The sequence below is a fragment of the Toxotes jaculatrix genome, chromosome 5 (genome assembly GCF_017976425.1).
Source record: "Toxotes jaculatrix isolate fToxJac2 chromosome 5, fToxJac2.pri, whole genome shotgun sequence".
NCBI classification, from domain to species: domain Eukaryota; kingdom Metazoa; phylum Chordata; class Actinopteri; family Toxotidae; genus Toxotes; species Toxotes jaculatrix.
The window spans coordinates 7,489,396-7,511,255 of NC_054398.1; the positions used below are offsets into that span (position 1 = coordinate 7,489,396).

Genomic DNA, 21,860 nt, shown 5'->3' on the forward strand with positions numbered 1-21,860 from the left:
TTGCCTCCCCTCATCTCCATTAAGTCAACACAACCATAAAACGCTGAAACAACAAAGAGACCCGACTGATGGGCTGGAGTCACTCACCACTACCACCGTTCTATCCCGCCGCCCCTCCCTCTCTGGTCTCAATCACAACATCCGCACCCAAAGACCCCACCTCTCTTGCTACACACTCAGGCACAGAAGAGAGAGAGAAAAAAGCCATAAAAAGCCAGGAAAAGTGGTTCTAATGTCTGACTCAACTACACAGACAAATGACCTTCCCTTCAGGTCCTGACAAAACACACACACACCCACACACACACACACAGCCACCTCCCTGTAAAAAACCAGAGGCTAAACACAAGGACAGGCAGGTCCTTATCTCTATGCTCAACTGCATCCCCTGAGCCTGTTGCTGGGGTCACAGGTCAACACCACCAAACCTGCAGCATCCACAACACTGCATACTTTCCTCCCTGAAAAACGAGGTCCTTAAAACAGAATAAACAGAATAAAATACAATGATGTGTTAATGGCTACATTCAGACAACCACAATCACTGTGAAAGGCAACGTTCTTGAATGAGGTACACATTTATTAAGTGTTAAAACAGATTTGGCCAGCTGACTGAGGTGCTGCAGACATCACAAGCTGCCAATACACTATTTAATTTCTTATAAAAGCTTTGTAAGTGATTCGACAACTGTTCTCTGTGCTATGATCCACTTTGAAGAAAGCACACGGAATCTGTCAGATGTGTTACACCAACATGCGCTGATTTCCACAATGCATGCAACACTACACACAATAGAAGCGCAGCTTAGCTCAGACATGATACATTTTCACCACACAGAGCAGAAATCGATGCATAATTCCCACTTCACTCCAGGGGGTGGGGAGAATAGGGGAGGGTGGGAGAAGAGAGGGGGAGAGCCATGGGAAATGAGGAGGGGGGATGGTGGACTGATGGTGGTGTAGAGAAGAAGTGAAAGAAGGCAACAGCACCATCTCATGAGGTATTGATTCATCCCCTCCATCCATGTTTATTGCCCTCCTTTGGACCCCGGCTAATGTAAAAGAGGAGCAAAAAGGAGGAGAAGGAGGAGGAGAGGGGAGAGAAACCTGTAATGCATCCTTTCTCCCCAGTCAAGGCAGATAGATTTACAACCACAGCTGCTCTCAGGCCTAATTGTTGTCCCAGAATCAGAGGCCCGGTCAAACACACCAGGGTGTGTTGGGAAAAAAGTTAATAAATGTTAATAAGTATTGAAGTTTTGGTTTTCTCTTCATTGACTGCTTCTTTTTTTTCTATAGATTTAGACACCATATGGTATAAACACAGCCAGAGGTGCAGCAGGTTCGAATGTCTTGCTAAATGTCTTGCCAACCCTGCTGCTTCAGAATCTTGTTTGCTGCATTTCCCCAGGAATGTAACTGCAGGTGGTAACAGTTGGTGAGGGAAATATGTTAAACACCTCTGGAAATGTCACTTTTCACATCTAATATATTCAAGCTGTTCCTTACTGCATGGGACACAGAAGGTTTTTGCGGGCCGCTGTGACTTTGTGTAGGTCATACACTGGGCTTCATAATTCATTCTGAAGGAGGTTGAGACAAGCAACAGCTTCACACCCTCATCACTGGTCCCTAATGACTGAGCAGTCGCATGATATTACCTTAACACATGCAGATAGTTACCATACAGCAAAGCATAGGGAATGGAGTGACAGCTAATCAGTCATCTACAGTATGTTCTCATATGTTGCTTGCTGCTGCTTCTTTATCTGACAGGTAACCCTTGAGAATAATGCACCATTATAACATACTTTTCCACACTGGGAACTGTACTGTTATTTGCCTATGCACCAGGATCAGACAGAGCTTTCCAAAAGCAAAGGATACATCCACTTTCATCTGTTTACCATGTATCATTTTTTAAAATCCATTTTTAAAACATGACATTTGTGTTGTTGACACCATCCTCAAACCGACTGCTGCTGTGACTAAGAAAATGCCTTTGAGGGAATATTTTGACATTTTCAGAAAAGTTCTTGCTTTGTTGCTGAGAGTTAGATGAGTAGGCACCACTCATATGTCTGTATGTTAAACATGATCCTATAGCCAGCAGGTGGTTAGCTTAGCTTAGCCTACTGGAAGCAGGGGAATAGAATACAGCTAGCTTCTGCCAACCAGGTGCCTCTAAAGCTCAACCAATAGCACATTATATCTTGTTTAATTCATACAAAGTGACACCAGAAAACCACATCTCCTGGCTGAGAAAGAGCCTTTTATGCTAAGCTAAAGCTAAGCCAAGCACAACACACACAACACAGTCTTGAACCCCCATCATAAAAATGATGCAGTGCAAAGCCTGTCAGCATTATGCTCCTTCTACAAGGAGGGAGTTTTCATGCTGAGCTGATGAATCATGACTGAATCTTCCCCTTCATGCTTTATACTTATTCAAGTTATCAAGTGAAGAATTTGATGCAGACCTCATTTGGCATTTTTCTCTTGCTAAAGCCTCGAGAACAGAACTGACCTGTCTCTAACCCCATCACAAATGTCAATTCTTCTGCTGACTTTTAATTCAAAAAGAGCTTGTCAACAATATAATAAATCGATAAGACGAGTTGTGGCAGTATCTGAAATGACTAACTTATTTTTCACAGTCCTCTTTAGAGATATATTTTGTAGAGATGTTAAAAGTACGGAAGACTAACGGGAGACTAACCTCCAAATTGGTGAGTGCACTGTAATTTTCAGATTAGAAAAAAATCAAAGGGCTTAATTCAATGGAGGAAATAATAATGAATTTTTATTACTGCGAGGTTGCTCTGCCAGTGAGTTCAATCCACAGACAATATCAAGCCTCAACAGTGTGACGAATACACCATAAGCCATATGAACACACTGCTCTTCTTACTCTGCAGTGATGGCATCCTCCTCCTTCGGCCTCTTACTGTGTCCTATCTGAGGTTGATCTGCCCGGAGACAGCGCTAACAAGCCAGAACCATGGGGTAATGGTGTCTCTGCTCACTGCTTAAGCAGCTATCCAGAGACTTACAGTACACACACGCAGCGATACAAGAAATGAGAGAGTGATTGGACAGGAAGGTGGAGAGAAAGACGGGAAGGGAGCCTATGTGAAAGAGCTGGGTGAAGGGAAAATATATAGGAGAGGAGAGGGCACTACAGGGCAAGAAAACACTTTTCTGTTGTCAGCTGCCAAAACACAATCTTAGCATCCTATTTCTGTTTGGGCCCCTGCAGACTGCACACAGATCCATGCCGCCTTTTCTGAAGAAAATAGTATCCAAATAATAAGAGAAAGACTGCACTAGGTTGAATTTATTTGCAAAAGGTTGAAGATGAACAGAAAACCATCTCGTGTCAGGGAAATAATAGTTAATTTATTAATGTTTTAATATTTTTATTATTTTGTAAGTAGTTGTTCTGTACTGAATCTCTTTGGGGCGTGGACTGTTGGTCAAACAAAGCAAGCTATCTGAAAATTACCTTGGGCTCTGGGAAATAGTGAGGGGTCTTTTTTATTTGCTGATTTCACTTAATTTTCTGGTGTCTTTTTAGGCCAAATGTTTGCTGAATTGAAAAAAAAAAAATGGAAAATTGAAACTGAAAAGAATTGAAGCCAAAGTTTTCAAGATGTTCCTATCATTATGGCCTGCTGTTGTCATTTCATTATTATAGTAAATATAACCAACTATAAATAAGCCACAGCCAGATACAGACTCACAAATGCCAAGTTTGGTACAGCACGACCAAATTAGTGCAGCTGAGGTATCCTCTGTGGATTTTTCATATGTGTACAATCTGTGAATAGTGCATGTATGTGAGTGTGGTACAAGTGGGGTGAGTCATTCTCCACCAGCTGGGGCCGGGACTAAGGGCAGAGGACCAGAGCATGCAGGACATATGTGTAACCACAAAACATATGTAAACACACTAGGAACACACACGCAAATCTGGCCATCTTGCACATGAACACTTGCACACACAATGGATTATGCTCTATGGGACATCTGTATCAAAATAATAAGCCAATAACACATACAAGCTTCAAGCACAAACTAACACAATAGTCTTGTCAGTTTTGAGGGTATAGGTATACAACACACTCTCTTTGAAACCTTTTGAAAAGTCAATATTGACTAAATGATGAAAAAGAAGATGCAATCTATTCTCAAATAATAGAAAAAGGTTGGTGAGACTGTGTAATGGATTTATGGTCTTTCACGAGAATAACCCACAGTTATGAGATACTTCAGGCCACTCACTCCCAGAAGCAATCCGAATTTCCATTTGCTGTTTCCCTGCCCTTTTATAATGTGCCTCTCCTGGGCACAGGGAGACCAGACATGATGTTATTGGAGCGTCAATTCAGACTCATATTCATAGAAGTGCGCGACAGACAGACAGACAGACAGACAGGAGGCAGGGGGTGTTTTTCCATGGAAATAATATCACCTCCGGTGTTGTTTGCCTCTGTCAGATAAGTGCAACAGACAGAGAGGCAGACAGGCAGGTGAGGAAACAGACCACACAAAGGATGCAGCTGTTACAAAACAAAGAGCACTGCTGCTGCACTTTGTTTTACTAAGTTACAGATGATATTATTTCTGAGCGATGAAAATCAAAGTTTTACTACACATCCACAATCCACTATCCTTTTCCTTAATCCTTTTGCTGCTCCCTCAGTCTCCAACTCCAGTGTCCTTATATTTCTGCTTCCTTCTCTTCTCTGTCTTATCGTATTCTTCCCCGACATCACCCATCATACAATAATCCATAAGTGTAAGATATAAGCGGGACACTGCTCTGCTGCCAGCGGAGTAAGGCTGTCTCCTCATCTTAACGTGCTGCTGTGAGCTGCACAAAGATCACTCTGATTCTGCATGCGAGTCAAAACAAAATATTCAAACAGTCAAGCAGTGGAATAAAAGGGCACAGGGAAGAAAGTGGGAGATGTAAATATAAAGCCGTGCATGTATAATGCTGCCAGCCATTTAGGTGGAGCATGTGATTTCATTATTTTTTTATTTGGCTATATATACAGTGAACCAACTGAGCAAGAGACGCCCACTGATGGAGTCTATTTTAGTCTGACATGACTATGTTTTTAGTGTTTCCCTGAAGCTGTCCGTTTTCGTTTCATCTTTTGTAGAGGGCATTTTATTGCATCTTTTTGTATGAAATGCACCTGATAAATGATAAAAAAAAAAGTATAGACCTACAGACTCTATTAATGTATATTTTTGCGGTTGCACATAAATATTTTTTATTTACATGCAGGTGAAATGTCATTTTTAATATACACTATGGGGGTAACTTCCAGGGGGTAATTTTCCATGTTTCTGTGGGTCATTAAGGCAACACAGGCCACATTAAACTAGTTTAGGAAAAGAGAAAAGAATAAATGAAGACAGGTAATTGGCCCAGGGATATAGGGTCTACAAAACATATAATATAGTGAACAATGTCCATCACAATTTCCTAGAACCCATTGTAACATCATCAAATGTCTTTCTTTTGTCAAACCAACAGTCCAAAACACATAAACACTGAATTTACCAAGAAAATAAGCAAATTCATTCATTTGAGAGGCTGAAACCAACAAATATTCTGCATTATTAGCGCTTACATGGGTTAAAAGATACACCAATTATAAATATAGCTGTTGATTAATTATCTGTTGATCAGCTAATCAACGTATCGTTGCAGCTTTAATATGCTTTGTACTTTCTTAAGGATTTTCTTGTGGCTGAGTGACAACTATCTTAGACCAAAGTGACCAGTCTATGCATGATTAGAGATGACACTGTATAAATAATGATGAGGTTTTCTAAGGTGGCAGTACAAAGCAAATATCCCCTTCTCTCTCTCACACTTACACATGCAAAAAAACACAGCCTTCAGCACCTCCTTCTCTCAGCCCTTTGGCTCTTGGCATTTCTATAAGCGACCTTGAGCTGTGAAGCCCTGTCAGCATCCTCCTCTTGTTGCTATCTGCATGTTTGCATTAATGACCGAATGTAGAAACGCAGTCAATTCATTATTCAGGCTGAGTCCTAGAGCACTTCTCTCTGAAGCCTTTAAATGTGGACTTTTTAAAGTTGCTGGCTGCAAATGATGTGAAGAACATCAACACACAGTTTTGGAGTATGAATAAATGTGTGTGTGTGTGTGTGTGTGTGTGTGTGTTTGTGTAAGCTAAGAATCTACATCTTCCCAGTAAGTCTTGATGTCTTTCATCCTTGCACATTCTTCAAGGAAACCCTTATCGTGACATTTAGATCAATGGGAAACTGAGCCACCACACAAGATGCAAAGAACAACTATGAAAATCCAGAGATCCTTGAGTACAAAAAAAAAAAAAAAAAAAAAACAACTTGGCAAAACACCAAAAGGCTCAGGGTCCCAATGGAGTTGCTTGAAAGTAATGACTTTTGCCATACACACACTGGGAAAGAAGGAATCTTGAAACAATGAAACACATTGGTATGGGAGGTAGAGTAGGGTGTTTCTGTATGCCAATATCCAATGCTGCTGTGGGTAGCGTCAGTGCACAGAAACATCATGAATTATTCACTTTTCTTTTCTTTTTTTTTTTTTTTAAAGAATTAATACTCATTCATACAGGATGAAACATACACTAAATTATTAACAGATGTTGTTATACAACCCCATTTCAATTAAATTACATTTAAGTGATGTTAAACTATTGCTCAGATTCCCGCTGAGAGCATATTAAGACAACAAAACAGACATCAGTCATAGTAGGTGGACACCCGCTGGGCTGATGCAGCTGATCCCACACACCTGACCGCAGTGCGTTTGCCTCGCCACATTGTCAAACAGCAACTGAACCCCGGTCCAACCTACCTCCTGTAATTGCTCCAACTCCTTCCTGAGAGTCTCTTGCTCGGTCTCCAGCTCTGCATACTTCTGCTTCAGCGCCTGGTTCTCCTCCAGGACGACCAGACCGCACTCTGCAGCCCTGATCTTCTCCCGGTTCGCCTCGGCCAGCTCCAGCGTGAGCCGTTCCACCTCGGCCCGGTACTGATCCACCGATTCCCCGCATCCTCCACCGGCGGCCATCGCCCCTTCTCTCTCTCTCTGTGCCACTGTCGGTCTGCGGTTCCTCCTGTCTCTCCACGGTTTTGGACAGAGCCACAGAGGCGGGCGGAGGCTGAGAGATACTGAATATCCGCCCCCCTTCTCCTGGGAGCCAGTGCAGTCAGGCAATGGAAATATAAAATAAAATAAGGAGCGTTTACATCCGCCTCAGCAGTGCTATCAACAGCACCTAATAACAGATAAACAGGATTAAAGCGGCCATAACGACTGTAAGATGAAGGCTTGCTATTTAAAATTAGGTCAGTGTTGTCTGTATGACACTCAGCAAAACACAGAGCATCATTTCTGCTTATTCATGGGAGCAAGGGCGCCACCTGTCCGCTACACTTAGGTTTACCGTCCAGTCTATCTATTTATCTCAGCAGACATTTTGACTTTTCATATTGCAGGAAAAGCTATTAAGAATGACTGTTTTCCATTCAAGTGTCCCAGCAAACTATTGCAGTGAGTGAACATGCACAATATCTGGACCTTGGAGCTGATACCTCTAAATGGAATGCAGCCTTCATTAATGCACAACTTAGTGTTTGTGAGCTCTTAAAATCAAGTCCAGTTTAGTTCGGCCATCGTTTTTGTTTTGTGTTGTATCTTTGTAAAGCTGATACATATTTTATTGTCTTTGTCTGGAAGCTAGTATAAATGTTTTATGGAAGAAGTTCAACTAATCAGGTTTGTGCTGGAATACCGGAATGCGTTGAGAAACTTTTATTGATTTATTGATTTTTTTTTTTTTTTTTTTTTGATTCAACATAGTAGTACACTCCTGCAATTCTGGACAACTCAATCCATTCTACCTTTACAACCTTTTGAACAGGTGTTTCTGACTTTTTGTTCTTATTTACATACACCTTATTTACATACAATATATTCGAATACAATACCACTATTAACTATGACCTCAGTGCTAAAAAAAAAAAAAAAAAAAACAAACTTGAACATTATAGGCGTCATAAAAGTAGACAGCATAACTGTTGTATTGGATTACATGAGACTGTAAGGTGTGGGCGTTGACTATGCAAACATCTCATTCATCTTCCTACTTCCTACTTTAAAATATGAGCTTTAAGAACAAAATGAATCACAGAACATATAAAGACATTATATCAATCACAGAGCAAATTCTCAAAGTAGACAACTTTAAATTCATTCTTGGGTAGTATTTCTTCTTTCAAAGCTCTTTACTACCTTCCCTGAATCCTTTACTACCTTTACTATACTGAGAACTCCTGATGAGGCTTTCATTGTGTCACTGTCACATGCTTTTATAACAAAGAGTCCTGTCAAAGTGAATTCTGTGTCAGTCCTGTGAGTAATAACAGTCTGTTGTGCAACATAATACAAGACAAGCAGTATTGACAGGTGCCTTCACTAACCATGTGTGGATTGATTTACAGCACCTTTGACCAATAATGCTATTGAAAATTTAATAAATTTAATAAAACCATCTGCTGCTGTCTTTGAACACAGTTACCACACATCAGGTGTCAAAACATTTACAAGAGTTATAATTTATATCAGATGTGTTACATCTAACAATCAGGACAACAATGAGTGCATGGTCCACCATTTCCATGTCACGAAAAGCATTTTTACTGCAATCAGAAATAAGAAAATTGTACAGTTTTGGTTTGTGATACTATCAGTTTGCAAACACCTAGCACACACAGTATCATCTAGATGAACATCAACTTATGTGTTCATGTTAAATCCGTTACTATAGATGCCAGTTTGTAATTTCCCACTTTATGATAAAATTATGGTTGCACAAGTGTGGTTGAGGTTTTTTTTTTTTGATGCTCTCCACCAACTATTTTTGTCCTGTTCCCTTTAACCCCACCCCTGCAGCCAGGAGTACAGTTTATCGCATGGCACACACATGCAATAAAGGAAGACATGACTGGGGTGAAAAGTTTAACCGCACTCAGAGGCCTGTTAAATGTAATCAGTTATGGTACTGTCAAGTTAGTTATGGTGTTGATAGTGAAGGCGATGCTGTGTTATCTTTATTATAATTGGTAATTATTTGAAAAATGGCCTATGTAACACTTCTTGGAAAGAAAGGGGATGTGAGCTGTTCGGGTCACTGTTGGCGTTTTCTCACAGAGGGATATCACTCTTACAAGAAACGGGTTTCAGGGTGAATGGAGAGCAGTTACATTATTACTGGGAAGGTTGTGATATAGATTTACAGTAGCTTTATGTGTAATATTGATTCAACAAACAAATAAAGATGAATTAAGATATTATATATAATACACATTGTTTTTTTGACTTCATCTAAGTCTCAACTATTTACATATCTCTACAGCCCCAATATTCAATAATACCTCCTGGTATTTTCCCCTTTCATCCTATTTTACAAGTTCTATAAATTTCCCTGCTGACCTGCCAATAACCTTAATTTACAAGCCAAAATTAAGATAAGGACAGGTTGTCAGAAAGTCAAACAGATGAACAGTTTATGGCAGTGCTGTATCTTATCTCTGACACGTAAGTGTGGTGTCATGAAAAAATCTGAATGCTCCCCTGTACAATAACACATCGCAAACATGGCTCTCTACCAAGAAGCATGTCGCAGTGTCCTCAAACCTTGATCGGTACAAATACATCAGTACAGACTTATCACAAGGTCTTTCATGACAAAGAAACCCAAACTTAATGGTTTCAGCAGCCAAGTAGGATATCAACACTGAATCTCCCCTTTACTAGGGAATGAAAAAAATGCACAGTTGCTAACACTCAAACTTTATTTCAGGTGGGCCTTACAGTATACACAACACATTTTTAACACCTGTAGCTAAATCATCAAATACACAGTCATCGTGATTTGCAGATCACAGTTTACAGTCACTTTGTGTATCACTAGAAACTCATTATGATCTTTGTACCACAGGCAATTAAAGAATCAGAATAGCGTCATTAACCAAACTGAAGGTGCTATCTGTCTGTCCACAGTGGATCAAAATAGAGAATCCTGTAATCTGGGGAATGCGTGTTGGTCAGCACGGCCGCTGTTGACGTCGTTCTGAGGAACAGTCTCGACTGAAGAGGTTTGGGTAAGCAGCACGGCAGCCAGCACACCGTCTGCAGCTGGGGCTTCTGTCAGAGCAGAGAGAGTGCATGCTAGTGAGAAATAATATTTGAGAAACCACAAAAGAACCACTGCGTCACCCTGTTACAACCATACAGAATGATCACTTGTGATTAGATTAAATGCTTTAGTCAGTTTTCCACTCGTTTTGTTTTGTCTAGTGATTTCATTGGAGATTCCCACATACACTGCATTTCAACTAGTTATTCTTACACTATATGGACGTTACAGTATGAACAGCAGTGTTTTGTTACCTCATAATAACGCAGCTCATGATTGGCTGACTGTATGTGCTGTCTGGTCATCAGCTCTAGGTCCTTCAGAGTTTCGGCCTTCCTCCATTTGGCTCTGCGGTTCTGGAACCAAATCTGAAGCACAAATAACACATAACACACAGTAAGATTAATGAGGATCAGATACTTTCTTCTTAGCCACAGCAGAGTGAAGAATATCACATTCTAGTGAGAACAAATCATCCTACACACTAAAAGTCATTGGGTTAAAAGTCAACCCTGTTTGGATCAATATAGCACCATTGCAATGCTGGATTAAGTTTACCGTTTTCAACAGTCTGAATATATATGTGTATAGATTGTACTATGCATATTCAGACTGACCCACTGCACCAATGCACTGTTGGTATTTGTGAAAAAAAAAGGAAAAACAAAGTTGTTGTTCTGTTGGTTGTGTTGTTGTTCTCTACTGCCTGAGAGCAAAGTTTGTATGCACAAACTTGGCCAATAAAACTGATTCTGATTCTGATTATTTTGGCCTAATATAAGACACAACAAGCTCAAGTTTGACCTTAAAACAGTTACAAATGTATTGTTAGGCGTACAAACAATGTGCATGTGACAAAACTACACATACATCATTATCATTCATGAACACATTGACATGCAAGTTTATATAGAGCCAGAGAAGACTGTAACAGTTCAGGTCCACATTTTAGTCTTGGTAAATAACCCAACAGTAATACAACATTGGAACAAAACAATATTTTGGCCTGGGTAGTTTTTTAATGATGAGAGAAAACAAGTTGGGTCAATTTTGATCCAGTCATTTTTAGCATGTAGATCAGTTTTAGTGCACAGTTTTATCCTGCAATGTGCCATTAATCATTTTGAAGGTAAAACTTTATTTCAGCAGCTGCCCAAAGACCATTACTATTGTTCCAGTGGTGACTATTTAATCTTATCACCCTATTATTTGAGGACATTCACTGAATTCTTAACAACCCCAGTTTGACTTATGAACTCCTGTTATGGTTGGAAAGAAATGTCAGTAAATATAATCAATTTCAAAATAAAGACACGGTGTGTGGTTACTGTTTGTGGATGGGACCAAATGTAATGAAACGTAATTCATGAGAATTGCCCAGCTTCCTAAGCAGCTAATAGGCAAATGGTCTTTGGCTTTAACATTGCTTGTACATCTTAAAGTACTGTGTTTGTTAAAGTGGTCTGGTTTTATAGTTAGAAGAATTTGAATGAACACCGGCAAATCTTAATTTGTAAAACTAACTAATCCACTCAAACCACCAGTTAATTATCACAAACACTGAACTGTGCATGTCCCACCTGTATTCGGCCCTCAGTGAGGTGCAGGCGAGAGGCCAACTGCTCTCTAGTGTTGACGTCTGGATAGTGAGTCTGTCGGAAGACTTTCTCCAGCTCCTGCACCTGGAAAGGGGTGAAAGTGACCCTTGTTTGTCTCTTTTTCCTCTGACCTGTAAACAAATGATTGTCATGGTCATCTTCATCATCAGAATCATTTACATGTGTATTTAAACATGAAGCTCAGGATCACAGAGGGTTTGTAGATTTATCTTCCTCTTTTATTTATAAAGTATAATACTCACTCATGCAGTCTGTGGTGGTCTTTGGAGACTCTTCAAGTAGTCTAATTTGTGGAGTTTCTATGGACAGAAATACATTTTCAACATTAAAATTAATATATTTTTTGAATCATTTTTCTGCAGGAGTTAATAAAAAGGATAATGAAAAAAAAAACATACCTGTACATGAGTCCTGGTTAGATTCTCTGGTGTTCTCCTTGATTACAGACCAGTTACGATGAACTCTTCTCTCCTTTCTGACACATGTGGGCCTCCTCAGTATTTCCTCAATTGAATGGGATAATTTTTTACATGGCTGAGATTCCTTTTCTTGATCCATGCAGGAGTCTTTGTCCATATCTCCTCTATTCCCCATTTCCAGCAATTTACCCCCCGCCATCATCACCTCTGTCATCAGATGTCCCTTTACAGCACAGGCTTTATTCACTGGTTTTCAGAAGCTCAAAATAATATAATCTAATAATAATAATTCTTCTTTCATGAACACCTCACAAGCTCTTGTTCTCTGACTTCTTCTTCTTCTCCTTTCTGGTCTCTATGTTGCACTCTACTCTCCGCAAGGTGAAGACAGTGAGGTTGTCCTCCCACTCCTGTCAGCCTTGTTTGACCTGTATCACATGGTCATCATTAGGGAGGAGCGACTGGCAGTATGGAACAGCATACTTCTAGGAAAACCTTGTAATCAGCATCCATTCGTGTCAAAGTTTTTTTTGTCCCCCAGTGTCCCTAAAGAACTGTTAATTTAAGGCGTGCTCACTGTAAATATGTAAACTTATAGTCTTGATATTATTATCTGCCTTTATCACTCCTTCACACATACACAGTTTAATAGAATTTAGTTTGTTCTGTAACAAGGATAAGAACAAATTCTTGCATTGTAAGGCCAGTCTTGAACAAAACCTCTGTGGTTTTGTAGCTTGATTAACACAGCAGACAACATTCAGCTATAAAACATATTTAAATTGTTGCTTCTCTTTCTTATCACCTGATTTATTGGAAGGCTAATCTTTATCACCTTGGCCTCTGAATGCCCCCTCACACTACGGTTCACCTTTCAGACACACTGGGAATACAAGCTGTTAGTGACTCCCTGTGGTGTGAGAGAGATATTGTCTCATGTGTTCAGTATGTCTCCATCTGGTGGTTTTGGCTCTTCAGTGCAGTCAGGTTTTACTAGCAGAAAGAAACATGCGGTCTTCCTGTGCATCATATTAAAGATCACGTTATGTTAAAAGTCATTTTTCATTAATTACAGCTGTGCTATTTCTGCTATGACGATTTAAGAAAAAAAAAAAAAAAAAAAAAAAAAAATATATATATATATATATATATATATATATATATTTTTTTTTTTTTTTTTTTTTTTTTTGTATAACTTGTAGAAACTTGCATGGACTCACTAAACCTTAAAGAGAAACTCCAGCAATTAAGTATGACAAAGTTAAAGTTCAAGAACTGGTCAAAACTGAAGCCCGAAATTGTTATGTGGCAGCTCTGCTGCCCTGGGGTTTGTGCTTTTTTTTCCTTCTTTTCTGTTTTCTCCTTTTGTTCTCTATGTGTGTGTGTGGGTGTGGTTTGGTGTGTTTTTTAGTTCCAGGATTCCTGGGCGGTTCCTCCCCACTCCTGCCTCCTGCTCGGGCTGATTGGACACACCTGAGTGCAATCAGTCTTCGCAGGAAAGTATAAGAGGCTCAGCATTCCAGCTCTTCCTCGCCAGTTCGTTTCGTCATGTTCCTCGGTGACTAGACTGTGCTTTACTCCTCTTCCACCGGCCGGATACCCTCACCACGATTCTCGCTGCTCCAGCTTGCTCTGCCACGCCGCCCAGGAATCCCTTCACCGCCCTGCATATTCCACTAGATCTCTTGCATTAACTGAACTGAACGGCTAATAATAAACCTTTTGACACCCATTTCCCCTCGCCTGTCTGCTTTTGGGTCCAGGCCTGATTAAGGAACTCAGCCCTAACAGAACGAACTGGCCAGAACATGGACCCAGCAGACGCGGAGAAACTCCCGCAGGCGGTCTCCTCCCAGGGAGTACTCATTGGCCGCCATCACCAGATACTCCAGGACCTTCAAGAACAGCAACATGCCCTCGGACAACAGGTGACTCAGATCAGCCACATCCTGAGCTCCCTCGCCGAGCGGATCGCTTCCTCATCACCGCCCTCGGCAACCGGCGGCACGGTTCCCGCACCCACCAACCCTGCTCAGCTGGATGTGCCAGTTCCCACACCCGAGTTGTTTCATGGAGATCCTGACAAGAGTAAAGGCTTCCTGCTTCAATGTCGCCAGTTTTTTGACATGCAGCCGAACACTTATTACTCGGATATGAGCCGGATCGCGTACTTCACCGGTCTTCTCCGAGGTAGAGCACTGGCGTGGGCAGAATCCTTTCTGGGTGAGGTGGGGGCGAGCAGGTATTCATACTCACATTTCCTGTCAGAATTCAAACTGGTTTTTGCTCTTCCTAATGCTCCTGCTAACGCCTCCAAAAGACTCCTTAATCTCCGGCAGGGTTCCCGATTCGCCGCCGATTACGCAATCGAGTTCCGCACTCTGGCAGCAGAAGCTGGCTGGAACGAGGCGGCGCTCCGAGCCGGCTACATCAACGGCTTATGTGAGCAGCTAAAAGACGACCTGGCAGCTAGGGACGAGCCAGTATCGTTTAACGATCTTGTCACACTAACCATCCGCTTAGATTCCAGACAAAGAGAGAGGAAACGTGAACGCACCACCAGGCCGCCATTACGGCTCCACCCCACGCCGGAGCACCACAAATCTGGGTCGGGCACTTCTCCATCCTTCACCACTTCCTCTGCTCAGCCACCTGTCATACCTGCTGAGGAACCCATGCAGCTGGGTCGTACCCGGTTAACTCCTGAGGAACGCCAGCGTCGCATCCGGGCTGGTGAGTGCCTTTACTGTGGCAAAGCAGGTCACCTCATTTCCTCCTGTCCTATTCGCCCAAACTCAGCAGCCTACCAGTACAAATAGGGAGTCTGGTGGGCCAATCTGCCTCTTTTCCCCAAAATCTCCCTAGACTACTGCTCCCAGCTTCCCTGCAGCTCCATCACCCCCTTCCCCTCTGGGCTCTGGTCGATTCGGGGGCTGAACAGAACTTCCTAGACTCAGAGTTCATTCGTCAAGCAGGCATTAAGGTGGAGCCTCTCCCTGGATCCATTCCCGTCTGCGCCTTAAATGGCAAATACCTGGCTAAGATCACACACCAGACAGAACCGCTTCACCTAGTACTCTCTGGAAACCACCATGAAAAGATCTGTTTTCTGGTTTTCTCCGCACCCCAAACCCCTCTGGTCCTGGGACACCCATGGCTCAAAACACACAACCCTCACATAGACTGGGCAGCTGGTAAGATAATAAATTGGTCTCTCCACTGTCATAAGTTCTGCTTACGCTCTGCTTTACCACCCCCAGGGAAGCTCCTCTCACCTGCAACCTCAGATCCGCCAGACCTATCCTCCGTGCCCCCCGAGTATCATGACCTCGGGGAGGTGTTCAGCAAGAGTAAGGCTTTCTCTCTTCCACCTCACAGACCTTATGACTGTGCCATAGACCTGATCCCTGGCTCCACCCTCCCCTCCGGCCGCCTATACAATATGTCGAAGCCAGAGCGGGAGGCTATGGAGAGTTACATCCAAGACTCTCTCCAAACTGGTTTAATCCGTCCATCCTCCTCTCCCCTGGGAGCCGGATTCTTCTTTGTGGAAAAGAAGGATAAAACTCTCAGACCCTGCATCGATTACAAGGAGCTCAACAACATCACCGTCAAAAATAAGTACCCGCTACCCCTCATCTCCTCAGCCTTCGAGTGTCTGCACGGCTCCACCATCTTCACTAAACTAGATCTTCGCAACGCCTACCACCTGGTAAGAATCCGAGAGGGGGATGAATGGAAGACAGCATTCAACACCCCTCTCGGCCATTTTGAATATCTAGTCATGCCATTCGGGCTTACCAATGCTCCAGCCATTTTTCAAGGCCTAGTAAACGATGTATTAAGGGACTTCCTGAACCGTTTTGTCTTTGTCTACCTGGACGATATTCTAATCTTTTCCAAAGGTCCCCTCGAGCACCGTGAACACGTCCGCCTGGTCCTGCAGAGACTCCTGGAGAACCGTCTCTACATAAAAGCGGAGAAGTGTGAGTTCCATGCAGACACCGTTTCATTCCTGGGCTTCATCATCAAGCAGGGCCAGGTTCAAGCAGACCCCAGCAAAGTTCAAGCGGTGGTAGATTGGCCTACTCCTGCTGACAGAAAACAACTTCAGCGCTTCTTGGGGTTTGCCAATTTCTACCGCCGATTCATTCGTAACTACAGCACTATTGCTGCCCCATTAACCAGTCTCACTTCCACATCTATCCCTTTTCAGTGGACATCCGAGGCTGAGCAGGCGTTCACCCAGCTCAAGAGGCGGTTCACCTCCGCACCAATCTTAACCCAACCTGACCATGCTCTCCAGTTCATTGTGGAAGTGGACGCCTCCAATGTGGGCGTGGGGGCCGTCCTCTCCCAAAGGTCCTCCACCGACCAGAAACTGCATCCCTGTGCCTTCTTCTCCCGTCGCCTCTCCCCGGCAGAACGCAACTATGATGTAGGCAACAGAGAACTCCTGGCAGTGAAGTTGGCTTTGGAGGAGTGGCGACACTGGTTGGAGGGGGCTGAGCTACCTTTTGTGGTGTGGACAGACCATAAGAATTTAGCGTACCTGCAGTCGGCTAAGAGGTTAAACTCTCGACAGGCCCGGTGGGCGCTGTTCTTTGGTCGCTTCAGATTCACTATCACTTATCGCCCAGGCTCAAAAAATGTCAAACCTGACGCTCTGTCCCGCCAATTTGACACAGATCCCAGTCCATCCACTCCCGAGTCCATTTTGCCGACTTCCTGCGTGATAGGAGCCTTGACATGGCCATTTGAAACTGAGTTGCGTTCTGCTCTGGTGGATGAACCTGATCCTGGCACTGGTCCCCCCGGCAAGCATTATGTTCCCCAGTCTGTACGCTCCTCTGTCCTCCAGTGGGGGCATGACTCCAAGCTGTTTTGTCACCCCGGGATCTAAAGGACTCTCTCTCTCCTTCGCAGCCATTTCTGGTGGCCTACTCTGGAAACAGACACCCGGGACTACATTGCCGCATGCACCAACTGTTCCAGAAACAAGCCCTCCCATCGGCCCCCTGCTGGAGAACTACTACCCCTTTCTGTCCCTCATCGCCCATGGTCTCACATCGCCATAGACTTTGTAACAGGATTACCTCCCTCCAACGGCTATACCACCATCTTCACTGTTGTCGATCGCTTTTCCAAATCTGCCCACTTCATTCCCCTACCTAAACTCCCCTCCGCCCGTGAAACTGCTGACACCCTGGTTTCACAAATATTCAGACTCCATGGCATTCCTTCTGACATAGTTTCTGACCGAGGTCCACAATTCACTTCACAAGTCTGGAAAGCTTTCTGTACTTCCCTAGGTGCCACTGTCAGCCTTTCCTCTGGTTTCCATCCCCAGTCCAACGGACAAACTGAAAGGACTAACCAGGAGTTGGAAGCCGCTCTCCGCTGCCTCTCCTCCCACAACCCCTCCACCTGGTCAACGCAACTTCCCTGGATTGAATATGCGCACAACACTTTGGTGTCATCGGCAACTGGTTTATCCCCATTCGAGTGCTCCCTGGGCTATCAGCCACCTCTCTTCCCTGAGGATGAAAAAGACCTCGCTGTTCCTTCTGTCCAGGCACACATGCATCGCTGCAGACGTGTTTGGAGGGATGCTCGCAAAGCACTGCTTCGAACCAGCGCCATCAACAAACGTCAGGCTGACCGACACAGGAATCCAGCCCCTGAGTACATCCCCGGACAAAAGGTGTGGCTGTCTACTAAAGACATTCCTTTAAAGGTGGTCTCCAAAAAACTGGCTCCTAGGTTCATTGGCCCTTTTGAGGTAGAAAGTATCATTAACCCTGTTGCTGTCCGTTTGAAACTGCCTCAGTCCCTTCGCATTCACCCCACATTCCATGTCTCCCTGCTTAAACCACTCTCCACCAGCCCTCTCAGCCCCCCGACCGTTCCCCCACCTCCCGCCCGAGTGGTGGATGATTGGCCCGCCTTTTCAGTCCGTCGGTTGCTAGACGTCCGCCGCCGGGGTCGGGGTCTGCAGTACTTGGTGGACTGGGAAGGTTATGGCCCCGAGGAGCGCTCCTGGGTGTCCAGGTCCCTCATCCTGGACCCTCAGCTCATTAAGGACTTTCATACGGCTCACCCTGACAAGCCTGCTGGACCGCCTGGAGGCGGTCGTTGAGGGGGGGGTACTGTTATGTGGCAGCTCTGCTGCCCTGGGGTTTGTGCTTTTTTTTCCTTCTTTTCTGTTTTCTCCTTTTGTTCTCTATGTGTGTGTGTGGGTGTGGTTTGGTGTGTTTTTTAGTTCCAGGATTCCTGGGCGGTTCCTCCCCACTCCTGCCTCCTGCTCGGGCTGATTGGACACACCTGAGTGCAATCAGTCTTCGCAGGAAAGTATAAGAGGCTCAGCATTCCAGCTCTTCCTCGCCAGTTCGTTTCGTCATGTTCCTCGGTGACTAGACTGTGCTTTACTCCTCTTCCACCGGCCGGATACCCTCACCACGATTCTCGCTGCTCCAGCTTGCTCTGCCACGCCGCCCAGGAATCCCTTCACCGCCCTGCATATTCCACTAGATCTCTTGCATTAACTGAACTGAACGGCTAATAATAAACCTTTTGACACCCATTTCCCCTCGCCTGTCTGCTTTTGGGTCCAGGCCTGATTAAGGAACTCAGCCCTAACAGAAATAGAGATTTACATTTTCACTCCCTGAAAGTTAATCTCTTAAAGCCTACTTTTCCAATTATGCAACCCACTGCATCTCTTTCATAAAACACATTTTATGATTAAAAAGTCGGTTTTCTGTTACTGATGAATATGGAAACAAAGGTTAACATAACTGTAACTGATTATTTAAATGCACTCAGAGCTCCACTACTGGTAACATTAGCAAGGTCACGGGATGCAGTGAGACACTGGGTCAGAACAAACCATACTTTTGACTCAGGCAGTTTTTATAAATGAAATTACAGTCTCCCAGGTTGCCTCTCCACAGGACTTCCCAGCATGCTACAGTGCTACAGTGAGGACAATGACTTCGTTGTTTTTGAGCACTGTTCAACTATTTTCAACTGATACAAAATTATTTTACACATTTTTATTGCCTAGTTAAACCTGATCATTTTCTCTGAGACATAGTTTTTATTATGAAAGCATGATATTGTCTGATATATGATATATATATATATATATATATATATATATATATATATATATATATATATATATATTCTTATTGAAACAAAACAAGTTGGTGTGTTTTATCAATGTAACATGGACAAAATGTGGCATGACAATCTTGTCATATTGAAAAAACAAAAATAGAAACAAACAAAATGTAGTTTCTGGAACATGTTCAATTCTTCTTACAGATTATTTTTTTCAGCAACTTTCTATCACCATGACAAATAATATAGGTCTATATGTATATTGTAAAATTCCTTCACCTAAGATTTCAAAGATTTTTTTACTTATCACTGACTGGTGATGGAAACACATTTTTCAAAGGAGGAAATGCAGATTTTCTTGTGTTTGTAGCTTTTGTTCACATTTGTCATTTACATTAGACTTTTAAATGAAACCAATATTCATTTCCTCTGCTTAATTTCAACATTTGCAACACTCTAATCAGTAGAAGTTTCCCAGCACGCACAGCGACAGAAAGCACACTGTTGCCTAATGTGATTATTTGTGTCTGAGCTACTGTGTGACGCAAAAACTGATGTGAATGACTTGATGGGCAGTGGTTTAATGCCAACAGTTAGAAAGAAATTGAATTCATTGTGAAGGTTAAATAATTTAAACCATTGCTAACATTAGCATTCACACATGCATAGTACCTATATTATGAGTCCGACTTAATTCAGCTTTCATAAAGTATTTTAAAAGAATACTGGCTCCAGTCTAAGGCCTTTGCTACTTGACATGTGATGAATCCTTATACTGCACACAGTCACATGCACATAGTACAGAAGACCTCATGATGTCCCAGTGCTGCTTCTCTCTTTGCATTTCCAGTTTCATGTGAGCTCAATTTCCTTTAACAATTCTATTTGGTGCACTTTTTTTTTTTTTCAAACTCCCACTCCTACTTTCTGAATGGTCCAAAAGAATCAAGATAAAAGCTTTTTAATATTGTTCTGTAAATTAAAACTGCTTTTTGAACCCTGTTCAGGACTAGTTCCTGAAATAACGGATAACATTAACCTAATGTCACGGATAATAATCAGTTCCTTCATGCTTCATCTAATGCTATCATCAGATCAAGTTTGACCTAATGATCATCAGGTCAGGTCAGTTCTGACCTGAGCTGACCTGAGACAAAGCATGATGTTGCTAGAATTTAACATGTTGTACTATTATGGAAAGTAAGTGGGTAAACACACGTTAAAGAATGTTGAGGTTTGTTAACATATTAGCGATATATTTTCCCATTTTTAAAGTTTTTTTGTGTTGTAACATTTTAAAGACTGTACCTGTATATTTAGATGGTACAGGACCACAAGGCCTTGTACAGCTGAAATATTGTGTATTGTACACAGTCTGGCAACAGACGGAAAGCAAAGAAATTTATGAAATGTGTATTAAATTAATGAGTGGAGTGTTATGTGTGCACATTTAATGCATGAGCACACAAGAAAAGCATTAAATAAACTGTATAAGTAATAACCTAATAATAATAATAACCTAAGTAATAACCACATAATGTCTGGACACCTGGTTGGTGTCCAGACATTATGTGAGATAGGCCTTAGAAGAAGAGGTTGAAGTTGATGTGACTGCATCTAAGAATGAGCTGTTAAGGAGATACTTTTGATTAGTTTTGCTCTTGAAAGCCTGTCATTCACTTCTTCTTCTTCTTCTTCTTCTTGTCATGCAGCAGCCAGTCTACTACCTGGATCTTGACTCTGGAACAAGGACAGATGCAAAACATACACCCAGACAAGGATGCCGACTGTGTGTGAGACTCTCAACTTCCTCTGCCGCAATAGGAATGGCTTTTGGGCGTTCTTAATTAAGTAGATGTGGGCTGCTATCAAACTCTCAAGTAAGACTAATAATCTAATTTAATCTAATATAATTTTAAGGAAAATAGAGCTTTACGGTAAATTAGGAAACGAAGTTAACATTTACAGAACATTTACCCAGCTTCAATAACAAGCTTTGTACCATGTGATAGTTTGACAACATGTGATAGTCATGGAAGTTTGCCCACCCAAAACAAATGTTTGGTGTTAAAATTAGAAGCAAAGAAGGCTGGAAAGGGCAAGACTCAACTGAGCTATGCCCTGAAGACTGGAGCTAGCTGTTCAGTAACTCTGAATTTGACTTGACGGTGGCTGAAACAACAGGCCAAAGCAAACGGTGAGTATTGCCTTAAAGAATCTGCTCCCTCAGCTAAAGAAACCAATCTCAGTGACTTAAAAAAAAGCTTTTTCAGGTTTCTGAAAGGTCTACATCTATGGGGTTAAACAATGTGTGTGTTTGAGAGAGACAGAGAAAGAGAGAGTAGAAATTGTCTGAAAGGGTATCTCCTGCCTACCAGATGCCGTCTGTACAGCTGCTGTTACTATTGTAATTGGGTTCACATGAGCTGCTGCTGCAACTCATTTCAATCAACAAGCACAGC

At 42.5% G+C, this 21,860-nt stretch overlaps 2 protein-coding genes across 3 annotated transcripts in view; both read right to left on the minus strand.

Annotated features, from left to right (window-relative positions):
- Nucleotides 1-7,105, minus strand: part of bicd1a (bicaudal D homolog 1a) — a 30,117-nt gene extending 23,012 nt beyond the window's left edge. For both annotated transcript variants that reach the window (XM_041038429.1, XM_041038428.1), the window contains exon 1: nucleotides 6,890-7,105. In XM_041038429.1, the coding sequence (XP_040894363.1) occupies nucleotides 6,890-7,105 (216 nt within the window). The remainder of the gene's footprint in view (nucleotides 1-6,889) is intronic.
- Nucleotides 7,106-10,081: 2,976 nt separating this feature from the next.
- Nucleotides 10,082-12,487, minus strand: LOC121181936 (intestine-specific homeobox-like). The gene is made up of 5 exons (XM_041038168.1): nucleotides 12,253-12,487; nucleotides 12,097-12,153; nucleotides 11,816-11,964; nucleotides 10,490-10,603; nucleotides 10,082-10,243 (listed from the first exon to the last, which is right to left on the minus strand). The coding sequence occupies exons 1-5, from the start codon at nucleotides 12,485-12,487 to the stop codon at nucleotides 10,082-10,084; spliced, it is 717 nt and encodes a 238-aa protein (XP_040894102.1).
- Nucleotides 12,488-21,860: the final 9,373 nt, after the last annotated feature.

Excerpts from the sequence above, each read along its gene's own strand:
- LOC121181936 (XM_041038168.1), bottom strand. The coding sequence starts at position 12,487 with ATGACAGAGGTGATGATGGCGGGGGGTAAATTGCTGGAAATGGGGAAT. Across the intron at positions 11,965-12,096 it reads GACCACCACAGACTGCATGA|GTCAGAGGAAAAAGAGACAA; the intron begins GTGAGTATTATA and ends ATTTGTTTACAG. Across the intron at positions 10,244-10,489 it reads ATGAGCTGCGTTATTATGAG|AAGCCCCAGCTGCAGACGGT; the intron begins GTAACAAAACAC and ends CTGCTCTGACAG.